The 13,228-nt window shown below is 42.9% G+C and overlaps 1 protein-coding gene across 4 annotated transcripts in view; it reads left to right on the plus strand.

Moving 5' to 3' along the window:
- Positions 1–13,228, plus strand: part of ASPM (assembly factor for spindle microtubules) — a 62,578-nt gene that overhangs the window by 39,958 nt on the left and 9,392 nt on the right. For 2 of the 4 annotated variants that reach the window (XM_086343222.1, XM_086343223.1), the window contains 4 exons: positions 2,679–7,382; positions 9,514–9,680; positions 11,710–11,806; positions 12,847–13,056. In XM_086343222.1, the coding sequence (XP_086199348.1) occupies positions 2,679–7,382; positions 9,514–9,680; positions 11,710–11,806; positions 12,847–13,056 (5,178 nt within the window). Of the gene's footprint in view, positions 1–2,678; positions 7,383–9,513; positions 9,681–11,709; positions 11,807–12,404; positions 12,561–12,846; positions 13,057–13,228 lie in introns of those variants that run through there. The other 2 variants (XM_086343225.1, XM_086343224.1) reach the window with 2 other exon arrangements.

Consider the following 13,228-nt stretch of genomic DNA (forward strand, 5'->3'; position numbering starts at 1 on the left):
ATTGTTCTGTCCTCTAGGTGAGTTGAGCTTTTTTATCATTGTTTATTGTTCCTTTTTATCCCTCATAATTTTCTTTGTTCTAAAGTCTACTTTGCATGTTCTTACTATAACCCCAAACTAGCTTTCACTTGATTATCATTTGCAGGGTATATTTTTTCCCTTTATTTTACTTATTAGTTACTTAAATCGTTATATACGGCTTGAAGTCTTGACAGCATTTAGTTTTTATGTCTTGAAAATCTCTGTCTTTTAATTGGTGATTTAGGCCATTTATATTTAAGATATTTATCAATATGTTTGAGCTTTGGTCTGTCATTTTATCATTTATTTTCTGAATGTTAGCTTTCTTCCCTTTTTCTCTTCCCCCTTTCCTGTCTCTTCAATTATTTGAATACTTTTTAGTGTTTCATTTTAGTTTATCTTTTTTTGTTTTAATTATTATTTTATTCCTCTGTACAGGGATTTATTTGGGAGATTTTTTGTGTTTTTTGTTTTTTTTTTTGGGGGGGGGTGTCTTTTTTTTTGTCTTGTTTTTTGGTCGATATAGGCATTTCAGTATACAAAACTTTTACTTAGAATCAATACTTTATCACTTTAAGTGGAATGTAGAAAACTTACCACTATCTAGATCCCTTTGCTCCCCTCCCTCACTTTTATGTTTTAGCAGCAACTTAGCAGCAGCAGCAGCAGTTTTATTTATTAAACTTACATACAACTGAAACCACATCAGGCAATATTATAATTTTTGCTTTCGATCATAATAAAATTTTAAGGAGTACATGAGAATCATATTCTATTAGTGCAGATTTTATCATTTCTGTTGCTTTGCTTTCTTTTTTTATGGTATCGTGTTTGCAATTTATGAACCAACAATGATGCATTATAATTAACTGAAGTCCTTAGTTTCCAAGGGTTTCACTATTTATCTGGTATAGTTATGTGTTTGACAAAAATCCTGCCCTAAAAATCCTTTCTGCTTTACATATTCATCTCTTACCCTTCTTCAAAATCCTGGGCAACCACTGTTGTTTTTACTGTCTATTTTTGCTTTTCCAGGATGTCCTACAGTTTGAATTCAGAGATATATAGCCTTTTCAGATAGATTCTCTCACTTCACAAATACACATAAAAGTTTAAATAGTCTTTTCCTGCCTCAGTAGCTTACACTGAATGACATTCCATTTTATAGATATACTACAGTTGTTTATCCATTTGCCTATTGAACGATATATTGGTTGAGACAATTTTTTCCCCAGTCATTTTTTTTCTTCCTTTCTCGTTCTGCATTTATACTTTGCATTGATCTTCAAGTTCATTGACTCTTCCATCATGTACATTCCACCATTGAGCCATCCCAGTGAGGTTTTGTTGTTGTTTTGGTTACTGTGTTTTTTAGTCCTGATATTCCCATTTGGTTCTTAGTTGTATCTTTGATTTTTTTATCTGAGACTTTTAATCTTTCCATTACTTCCCACCCCACCTTACCAATATTTGGAGTGTTTTGGACAGAAGAATCGTCTGACAGCTAGAGCAGACTGTTCAGAGCTTGATGACCAGCAGCCAGGATCTGCTTAAGACTTCACAGCTTGCACACTGCTGGGATAATGACAGGGTTAGGGAACGGGGGTGCTGGGAAGGAAGCAGATGGCAAATGGCTTCTTACTCCTCAAGTCTTTCCAGAATTACATTTTTTAACCAAGTAACTATAATTCCTGAATTTTATTCTTAATGAAAATACTGACTCAGAAAGTGATCTGCCTCACTTATTTCTCAAAACTCTTTGTTGACATCTGTTGTTGTTCAGTTGCAAAGTCATGCCTGATTCTTTGTGATCCCAGGGACTGCAGCATGCTAAGCTTCCCTATCCTTCACTATCTCCCAGAGTTTGCTCAATGTCCATTGAGTCAGTGATGCTATCTCACCATCTCATCCTCTGCTGCCCCCTTCTTTTGACTTCAGTTCTTCCCAGCATCAGTCTTTTCCAGTGAGTCAGCTCTTTGCATCAGTTGGCCAAAGTATTGGAGCTTCAGCTTTGCATCAGTCCTTCCAATGAATATTCAAGGTTGATTTTGAGAATTAACTGATTTGATCTCCTTGCTGTCCCAGAGACTCTTAAGTTTTCTCCAGCCCCATAATTTGAAAGCATCAATTCTTTGGCTCTTAGCCTTCCTTATGGTCCAGCTCTTACATCTGTACATGACTCTGGAAACACAACAGCTTTGACTGTATGGACCTTTGTCGGCATTACCAGGCCTATGAACAGTTTCCAGTCATTATATCTTATCAACCTTGATAGAAGGTGGAATATAAGAACCAGAGATATATTCACAGGAACTTACTTAGAATCAATAGCAGAATATTATTATCGTTTTTTTTTTTTTTTTAATTTTTCTAGTATGTTATTCTAATATAACAAAAACTTATTTATATTTCTTATGTCTCCTGAGTACAAATGCTATGTAAATATCATTAGTATTTCGAGAAAGATTTTTGTATTGGCTACAGTTGTATCAACATAGAAACAAACTATAAACAAAAGAGACAAGTATCTCCTTTAGAAATATATTGCTTTTAAGTTTAATATGTTTGTTTTTAAGCAAAATATTAGGAAAAGTGATAGTTTCAAAGGTCTTAAGCATAGAAAGTTGTGTCTATTTTATTTTCTGTCCTTTTTTCAGAGACACTGGAGAAGATATTCCACTAGAAAGCAGTTTCTGAAATTGAAATATTATTCAATTTTCCTGCAATCTAAGATAAGAATGATCATTGCTGTTGCTTCTTACAAACGATACCATTGGGCTACTGTGACAATTCAGAGGCACTGGCGTGCTCACGTGAGAAGCAAGCAGGATCGACAGAGATATGAACTGCTAAGATCATCCACCCTTGTAATCCAGTTTGCCTTCAGGAGATGGAGGCGACATAAGAGGCAATCACAAGTAAATGCTGCCATAACATTGCAAAGAGCTTTCAGACAATGGCATGTCCGGAAATGTGCTCAAGAAGAAAGAGCTGCCGTGGTCATACAATCCTGGTATAGGATGCACAGAGAATTACGGAAGTACATTCACCTTAGATCTTGTGTTATCATCATTCAGGCAAGATTTCGGTGCTTTCAAGCCCAAAAGTTATATACAAGGACCAGAGAGTCTATCCTGACTCTGCAGAAGCACTACAGAGCGTACGTGAAAGGAAAGGTTGAGCGCACAGGCTATTTGCAGAAACGCGCTGCAGCCATCCGCCTGCAGGCTGCTTTCAGGGGAAGGAGAGCACGTAACTTATGCAGGCAGATCAAGGCCGCTTGTGTCTTACAGTCATACTGGAGAATGAGGCAGGACAGACTCCGATTTCTAAACCTTAAGAAAAACATCATCAGGCTGCAGGCACACATAAGGAGACGTCAACAATTACACACATACCAGAAGATGAAGAAAGCCGCCCTCATAATTCAGATTCACTTCCGAGCTTACATGTCAGCCAAGGAAGTTCTGGCCTCTTACCAGAAGACACGTTCCGCTGTCATCGTCCTGCAGTCTGCGTGCAGGAGAATGCAGGCCAGGAAAAAGTTTCTTCACATCCTCACATCCATTGTAAAGATTCAATCATATTACAGGGCTTATGCTTCCAGAAGAAAGTTTCTGAGGCTCAAAAAGGCTACAGTAAAGTTACAATCCATTGTCAGGATGAAGCTAGCCCGCAAACAGTATTTACATTTAAGAGCAATTGCACAACAGAGAGAAGAACATCGGCGGGCCTCTTGCATCAAACTGCAAGCTTTCCTCAGAGGGTACCTGGTTCGGAAGCAGGTGAGGCTGCAGAGAAAAGCTGCTGTTTCGCTGCAGTCTTACTTTAGGATGAGAAAGATGAGGCTGGACTACCTGAAAGTCTGTCACGCAGCTGTTGTCATTCAGCGTTACTATCGTGCGCACAGAGCAGGGGCCCAGCAGAGGAAGCACTTCCTGCAAGTCAGAAGAGCCGTGACCTGCTTGCAGGCCACTTACAGAGGGTATAAGGTCCGCCGGCAGCTGCAACAGCAATCTTCAGCTGCTCTGAAAATTCAAGCTGCTTTTAGAGGCTATCGTCAGAGGACAAAGTATCAATCCGTGCTTCAGTCTGCATTCAAGATTCAGAGATGGTACAGGACACACAAGACTGTTTCTGCCATAAGAAGCCATTTCTTCAAAACAAGGACAGCTGCGATTTCTCTCCAGTCTGCTTACCGTGGCTGGAAAGTTCGGAAGCAGATGAGAAAGGAACATGAAGCTGCAGTGAAGATTCAGTCTGCTTTCAGAACAGCCAGGGCCCAGAAGGAGTTCGGGGTGTTAAAAACGGCAGCATCCGTGATCCAGCAGCATCTGAGAGCGCGTGCCGCAGGGCGGAGGCAGCGGACGGAGTACACGGCACTGCGCCGGGCGGCAGTGATGCTCCAGTCCACCTGGAGGGGCCGAGCAGCCAGGAGGCGGATTCAGAAGCAACAGAGATGTGCCATCATCATACAGGCCTACTACCGAAGGCATGTGCAGCGGAAGAGATGGGAAATCATGAAAAAAGCGGCTCATCTAATTCAAATGCATTATCGGGCCTATCGTACAGGAAGAAAACAGCATCATTTGTTTCTGAAAACCAAAGCAGCTGCAATAATCCTACAGTCAGCTTTTCGAGGGGTGAGAGTGAGGAAGAAAGTGAAGGAGATGCACCAGGCAGCCGCCACCATACAGTCTAGATACCGAGCGTACCAAGCCAGAAAGAAGTACGCCACCTACAGAGCAGCGGCCGTCATCATTCAGAGGTGGTATCGCGCGGCTAAGCTCGCAGGCCGTCAGCGTGAGGAATATCTTGCTGTAAAGAAGGCAGCACTGAAAATCCAGGCCGTCTATAGAGGAGTCAGAGCAAGAAGACAGATCCGGCGCATGCACACGGCAGCCACTCTCATCAAAGCCGCCTTCAAAATGCAGCAGTCACGGAGGAGGTATCAGCAAATGAGAACAGCAGCCATCATAATTCAGGTAAGGTACAGAGCGTACCGCCAAGGTAGAGCTCAGCGTGCAAAGTACTTGACGATTCTGAAAGCCGTTGCCCTCCTCCAGGCAGCTCTCAGAGGGGCAAGAGTTAGACAGAGCCTGAGAAGGATGCGGACGGCGGCCACGCTCATCCAGGCCCACTACAGGGGACGCCGGCAGCAAGCCTATTTTAATAAGTTAAAGAAGGTGACGAAAACGGTGCAGCAGAAGTACCGGGCAGCGAGGGAAAGGCACGCACAACTGCGAAGGTACAACCAGCTGAGACGCTCCGCGATCTGCATTCAGGCTGCTTTCAGGGGCATGAGAGCGCGAAGACGCTTAAAAGCCATGCACTCCGCCGCAGCCGTAATCCAGCAGAGGTTTAGGACTCTGGGGATGAGAAGAAGATTCCTGTCTCTCAGGAAGACTGCCGTGTGGGTTCAAAGAAAATACCGTGCAAAGGTTTGCACAAGGCATCACGTACAACAGCTCCGGTTGCAGAAGGCAGCTATCAAAATCCAGTCCTGGTACAGGGGGTGGATGGTAAGGAAGAAGATACAGGAGATGCGCAGGGCGGCCACGGTCCTCCAGGCCGCGTTCAGGAGGCACCGCACTCGGGCGAGGTACCAGGCCTGGAGGTGCGCCTCGCAGGTCATCCAGCAGCGGTTCCGGGCAGGCCGGGCTGCGCGCCTGCAGAGGAGACAGTACCTTCAGCAACGACACTCTGCGCTGGTCCTCCAGGCTGCGTTCAGGGGTATGAGAGTCAGAAGACGTCTAAAAAGGATGCATGCCTCCGCAACCCTGATTCAGAGCAGGTTTAGGTCTATAATGATGAGGAAAAGATTCCTTTCCCTCAAGAAAGCTGCTGTTTTTGTTCAGAGGAAGCACCGAGCCACCATCTGTGCCAAACACCACTTGCACCGATTCCTGGAGTTACAGAAGGCAATCATTATAATCCAGGCGTCTTACCGAAGACGGATGGTAAAGAAGCAGTTACAGGAGATGCACAGGGCTGCAGCCCTCATCCAGGCAAGCTTCAGAATGCACAGAGCACGCCTGGCCTTTCAGACCTGGAAACACGCCGCGGTCCTCATTCAGCAGCGTTACCGGGCATGCAGAGCTGCAAAACTGCAAAGAGCACTTTACATCAGATGGAGGCATTCTGCAGTGGTCATTCAGGCTGCATATAAAGGGCTGAAAGCAAGACAGCTTTTAAGGGAAAAGCACAGAGCCGCTGTCATAATACAAAGCACATACAGAATGTACAGGCAACATTTTTTCTACCAAAAGCTTCAGTGGGCTACAAAAGTAATACAAGAAAGATACAGAGCAGGTAAAAGGAAAGCTCTTCAACACGATGCACTCAAAGCAGCAACCTGTGCCCGAGCTGGCTTTCAGGATATGGTCGTAAGGAGACTGATTGAGGAAAGGCGGCATCAAGCTGCCATTACTATTCAGGAGCATTTTAGAGCCTTTAAAACACGGAAGCACTATCTCCACTTTAGGGCAAAGGTAGTTTTTGTTCAAAGAAGATACAGAGAGCTAATGGCAGTGCGAACCCAGGCAGTCATCTGTATCCAGTCCTGTTTCAGAGGCTTTAAGGCACGAAGGGGCATCCAACGCATGCACCTGGCTGCCACACGAATTCAGTCATGCTACCGAAGGCACCGGGCCAGAGCTGATTATCAGGCCAAGAAAAGAGCAGTTGTTGTCATACAGAATCACTACAGGTCGTATATCAGAGTGAAAATGGAGAGGAAGGAATTTTTAGCCATTCAGAAATCTGCACGAACTATTCAGGCTGCTTTCAGAGGCATGAAAGTTAGACAGAAATTAAAAACCATGCCCGACAAAAAGATGACAGCCCCTGCTACCCAGCCTGCATTCTCCTGTCACAGGACTGAAAGCCAGCATGAAGCTGGCGAGAGTCCAGCACTTGTGGCTCAAGGGCTGTATAAAACTTCTCTGGTTGGCCCTTCACAGGAAACAGAGCAGCATTCTCAAAGAAAGGCTGCAGTCACAATTCAAAAAGCTTTCCGTAAAATGGTTACAAGAAGATTGGAAAAACAGAGGCGTGCTGCCGTGCGAATTCAGTCCTTCCTTCAGATGGCCGTATATCGCAGAAGATTCCTTCAGCAGAAAAGGGCGGCCCTCACGTTACAGCGGTGCTTCAGGACACAGCAAAGCAGAAAACAGTTCTTACTGTACAGAGAAGCAGCAGTGGGTTTGCAGAATCCCCACAGAGCCTCTCTGCCTGCAAAACATCAAAGAGAACTGTACTTACAAATAAGGAGCAGTGTAATCATTATTCAAGCTAGAGTGAAAGGATTTATACAGAAAAGGAAGTTTCGGGAACTTAAAGATAGCACCATAAAAATCCAGGTATTTATGTATTTAAGTATAAAGCTTTCATTCATCCTTTGACCAATATTTCATAGAATTTTCAATTTGAGCTGTAGCAGGTTATAAAGAATAAGAGTTAGTTTATGTAACCATTTCATTTACCTTCCAAAATGGAAGATTTTTGAAGTTGGGTAAAAGGTGCCGATAATTGTCTACCCAAGACAGCACAGAACAAGATTGTTCTGGACATGATCACCCTAAAGTTAAGTTATGACTGCATAGTTAAAAGTGAAGACTTTGAGACCATATGGTTGCAGCTGGCAACCTTACATGTTTTGAAAACAGCTAGTGGTATCCTTCGGAGAAGGCAGTGGCACCCCACTCCATTACCCTTGCCTAGAAAATCCCATGGACGGAGGAGCCTGGTGGGCTGCAGTCCATGGGGTCGCTAAGAGTCGGACACAACTGAGCGACTCCACTTTCACTTTTCACTTTCATGCATTGGAGAAGGAAATGGCAACCCACTCCACTGTTCTTGCCTGGAGAATCCCAGGGACGGGGGAGCCTGGTGGGCTTCTGTCTATGGGGTTGCACAGAGTCAGACACGACTGAAGCAACTTAGCAGCAGCAGCAAGATAAGAGTTAAGCTTAAGCTGAAGGAAATAGCCTAGTAAACTGTATTGAAGGAGTATTCCAGCTCTAGGGGGTAACATGGAGCTCTAAGCTGAGAGTGAGCACAGGTGTGCAATAAAGGTGATCTGAGACCAGGATGGCGGTCCATGGAGTGAGAGGTGGGCAGCTCTGTAAGACGGAAAAAGGGTAGCCTTCATCCTCTGGACTAAAAGAAGTTCTAGATGAGTTTAAGGGGAGGACCAGAATCCTAGTTTATCTTTTTAAAATTACTCAGGCAGGGTCTTGCCTGGCAGCCCAGTGGTTAAGACTCTGCACTCCCAATTCAGGGAGCACAGGTTCAATCCCTGGTCAGGAAAGTGCGTTCCCACATGCCCCGCAGGAATGTGGGAGATGGATTAGGCTGCGGGTGGCCAGTCAGGAAGCTGTAGGCAGTGGGGTGGGGAAAGTGAATCACACTGAACAGAGGGCAGTGACGGTAGGGTCTTCAGGGTCCACCTGAGCGGAGGGTGGGATTGGCCTCACATGGAACCTAAACAGAGCCGCGGAGACAAAAAGACTGACACCTGGCTCCCACTAGGGGGTGCTTGTCTACATAAAACCATATAGAGATACTCCGAGTCAAGGACACCACAAGAGTCAGTTTGACCTACATATCACTCTCGCCTGTCAACTGAATTTAGAAACCGACCCCCACGAAGGAGGTAGTTATCATATTTGTTGTAGGTATTTTGAAATCAAATAGACTCAGGTTCAGATTTTGACCCTATTCACTTACTATGAGGTAACAAGTTTCAGCGTTAATTTCTGTTTTGTGAAAGAGCTTAATTATCATCTCACAAGATATTTGTCAAGATTAAATAAGACAGGTCTGCTGCTTATTACCTGTGACATCAGCAAGTTCTTTTACTGGTGTCAGTTCCTCTGGGCCTTCATTTCCTCATCTCTAAATTAGAGGTAATAGTACCTACCTGTGTTACCATAAGGAATCGTAGCGCTGAGTGTAGCGCTAAGCACTTAAGAAGTTGTAACTGTCACTTAAGCTTTTAGTCAGCTGCAGGGTTGCCAGAATCAGAAAGTCTGAAGGTCGCGGGTGGATGGGCGCTGGGACTCCGCAGCCGGCTGGCCTGAACCCAGGTGCACCTGAGGCGGGGTGGGAGGGCGGTGGGCGTCCCCGTCCTCTCCCCGGAGGCGGAGTCGGTGCATGTGTGTCCTTTGTGTTCCTCACAGGGTTGAGAAGGTGAGGGCAGCGCACACACCTGGCTTCCCAGGCTTTGTGCAGATCTTACAGCTCAAATACTTGCTAGGGTTGGGTGAGGCCTAGCCGGCAGCCAGCCACAGGGTAAAAGCACGGATCAGCCCGCTGTTCTCAGAGGGCTCACGTGTCAGGAGCGAGCGAGCCTCACAGACGAGTTGGGATGTGACGGCGTTTCTGCAGTTGATCTTGTCTGCCTGAACTTATATTAGTTGTTTTCCAATACTGACTAAAAAAACTATTAGACATCTCATTGCATATTTGTTATGTTTATTTGTTTAATAGGCTGTGTGGAGGAGACACAAAGCCAGGAAATATTTGCGAGAAGTGAAAGCTGCCTGCAGGATTCAAGCCTGGTACAGGTGCTGGAAAGCACGTAGGGAGTATCTGGCTGTGTTAAGAGCTGTTAGAATCATTCAGCGTTGCTTCTGCACCCAACAGCAGCGAAGACGGTACTGTGTCAGCTGTAGAGGACAGTGTGGTGTGTGTGTGTGTGTGTGTGTGTCAAATAATACCCTTGTTGGTTTTTCTTTTAAATAGTTGCTATGCTTAATTTATATGGTTTGTTGATGTTTTCTCCATTATTGTAACAAAATTATCTCTGAGATTGCCTTATTTTTTTGAGATAGAGCCTTGATGGTATAATCCAGTTGTTGTTGTCCAGTTGCTCAGTCATGTCTGATTCTTTGAAACCCCATGGACTGTAGCATGCCAGCCTTCCCTGTCCTTCACTATCTCCCAGAGTTTGCTCAAACTCATGTCCATTGAGTGAGTGATGCCATCCAACCATCTCATCCTCTGTCATCCCCTTCTCCTCCTGCCCTCAATCTTTCCCAGCATCAGGGTCTTTTCTAATGAGTCAGCTCTTTGCATCAGGTGGCCCAAGTATTGGAGTTTCAGCTTCAGCATCAGTCCTTCCAATGAATATTCAGGACTGATCTCCTTTAGGATGGACTGGTTGGATCTCCTTGCAGTCCAAGGGACTCTCGAGAGTCTTCTCTTAGCATCACAATTCGAAAGCATCAATTCTTTGGTGCTCAGCCTTCTTTCTGGTCCAACTCTCAGATCTATACGTCACTACTGGAAAAACAGCTTTGACTATATGGACCTTTGTTGGTAAAGTGATGTCTCTGCTTTTTAATATGCTGTTTAGGTTTGTTATAGCTTTTCTTCCAAGGAGCAAGCATCTTTTCATTTCATGGCTGCAGTCACCATCCACAGCGATTTTGGAGCCCAAGAAAATAAAATCTGTCACTGTTTCCACTTTTCCCCCATCTACTTGCCATGAAGTGATGTGAAAGTATTTACTTAAATTTGATTAACTCAGGTTCTTAAGGATAAGGGTACAGATGGAGGAATGGGAAGTAGGTAAAATGATATAGTACTGTGGCTTTGCTTGTTAGTGCACTGGTCCATTTTGTTTGTTGATTTAGTTATTGGCAACATTTCTTTTTTTTTTTTTAAGCTTGTATTATCACCTGTTCTCTATCCTTAATGATGACATAATTACCAACTTGTCTGTGTTAATTCTATTTCCCTCTTCCTACTTCATTTCTTTGAAACACGTTTTCAGAAGCTCTTACCAGATTGTTCATGCTATTGTTTATTCCATAGTGTAAGAATTTTTTCTTCTGTTCCCAGAATTGATGAATTATTGTATCGTGGTTTAAAGTTGTTTTAGGAGAGCACACTCGTGTTAGAAGTGTTTCTTGATTAATTCCATGGGTAGAGTCAGGCTTAACAAATAAACATAGTTGCTGCTCTCAGCTATTAAGGACCAGTATTTAGTTTTCCTGTTGACATTCAGCCTTATTTTCTAGGAAGAGTGGTGACATGACTTAGTTGATCTCTCTGTCTTTTCCACACAGTTGTGAACAGATAAAGACCTGCCCATTCTATGTTGTTGCCTATTACTACTATATTGACACTAAAGTTTAATCGTGGTCCCTCACATTTTAAGTTTTTCTCCGGTTCTGTCTTTTGAGATCTTTTGATAGCACTCATCTTTTTCAGTTGAGTGTCCACTTCTCACTTGCTGATGCTGTTCCACCGTCCCACGCTCTCTTCTTGGCCACCTCTGTCTGCTTAAAGACTTTATTACAATGTGGACTCAGATTTTATTCTCTGTCATTCATTCTACCACCACCCCTTTATTGAGGCTTTTCTCTAGATCTAGCTAATCCTACTTTCTCCTGATCAGTTCAGAATCTTTTGTCATTCTAGAACTTACTATTTCCTGACCACTGAAACACTGCCAGTTGTAGAATTTCTTTTGCATTGTGTTGTCCTGTTGTGTCTCTGTGTGTGTGTTTGCACCATCCTGATTGCTAGACCCTGATATAAATTACTTGTTTCCAGTTTTTATTTATTCTCTTCTTGCCTTTCGTATACCTTCTTTCTCCTTTAGTATTTATAGGGGCGGGCAATAAATACTTACTGAATAAATTAATTTGAAATCGCTTTCCAATAATTGCTTTGTAGGTTTTTGAATGTGAGAGCATCAGCAGTCATCATTCAGAGAAGATGGAGAACTGTACTCTCTGGAAGAACAACTCATGAACAATCCTTAATGACTAAAGTAGGTGTTAAAAAAAGCAGTTCATGTGTAAAGAACTACTTTAGAAAATAGAAAACAAAAAGAGTAAAGACCTAACTATACATTTATTTTAATTACATCATTGCAGTCAATTAAAAATTATATTCACTCATAAAAATACTATTTGTAAATATTTGTGTGTGTGTGTACCTATATTTATAAAGTATTCTCAAAGTTTGAAGTGATTTATTTGGAAAAAAGTCATAATAGATGTAGCATATCTTATCTGTATGAGTCAAACACATACTCTTTCAGCCACAATTGGTGATCTGTTTAAAATATTTAGCATCAGGTTTAGAATAGTACTGATACCTATGATCTTTTAATAAATTAAAAGTTTACTTGTAAATGTTTACATTCATGTAATATTCACTATGTATGATTATATACCCACTATTATTATTACACCTTCTATTATATATTTACTAAGGGGATTCTCATGAGGTAGTTATTGTCAGCATTCCCGTTTTATAGATGAGTAAAGCAAGGTCTGGAGACGAAAAGGGATTTGCTCAAGGTCACTCAACTAATACGTGGGGGTCTGTGTCATAAAACAAATCTAGTTCCTGTTTCAATCCAGAGATTTACATGGCTTGGAATTTGATTGTAAGGATGTTCTGGAACCAAGGAGCCTACGATGGGCTGGGCCTGCACTGCGGTTCTTGAAGCTGCTGACAGCTTCCCTCACAGCTGCTTATGACGTCCATTCTCCTCTCTAGAGTGTAACTAGTTGTTTTATTAGGTGCGTCTGTCCTGTAGTAATATTAGTCCTTTGCTCATTCACAGTGAAAAGTATTAAGAGAAAGAGAGGGGAAGAGTACCTGGTATCTATAGCTCCTGGTTTACATCCCCATAAAACTTCACTTTCAGCTATAGACCTCTATGGGTTTTGAAATCTATGACATATGACATCTTAAACTAAAAAATATACATTTGATTTTACATTGAGAAATTCCAGAACCTCCAGTGAGTTGAAATATTATATCTATATGTTAACATCACTTGCAAATTTTTCCTTATAGAGACATCAAGCTGCTTGTTTGATCCAAGCAAATTTCAGAGGATATAAAGCAAGGCAGGCATTTCTCCAGCAGAAATCAGCTGCTTTGACCATACAGAGATACATACGAGCCAGGAAGGCTGGGAAGCATCAGAGGATGAAATATGTTGAATTAAAAAAATCTACAGTTGTCCTACAAGCACTGGTGCGTGGTTGGCTCGTAAGAAAAAGGGTGAGTATTTTTAAGTAGGATATCTGTTTCCTGGATGCTCCCCAGAAATACAAAATAGATTCTCTCGTGTAATAAATCTTAACAAAGGAGCTGAAGTCTGAGTGAGGGCTCCACCTGTGCAGCAGGTTGTTATCCAAGTCGTCCTGTGCTACCACAGGCAACTCTGTCAGGG

This window comes from Bos grunniens, chromosome 16, assembly GCF_055505025.1.
Source record: "Bos grunniens cultivar Pamir isolate PY7600 chromosome 16, Bosgru_T2T1.0, whole genome shotgun sequence".
NCBI classification, from domain to species: domain Eukaryota; kingdom Metazoa; phylum Chordata; class Mammalia; order Artiodactyla; family Bovidae; genus Bos; species Bos grunniens.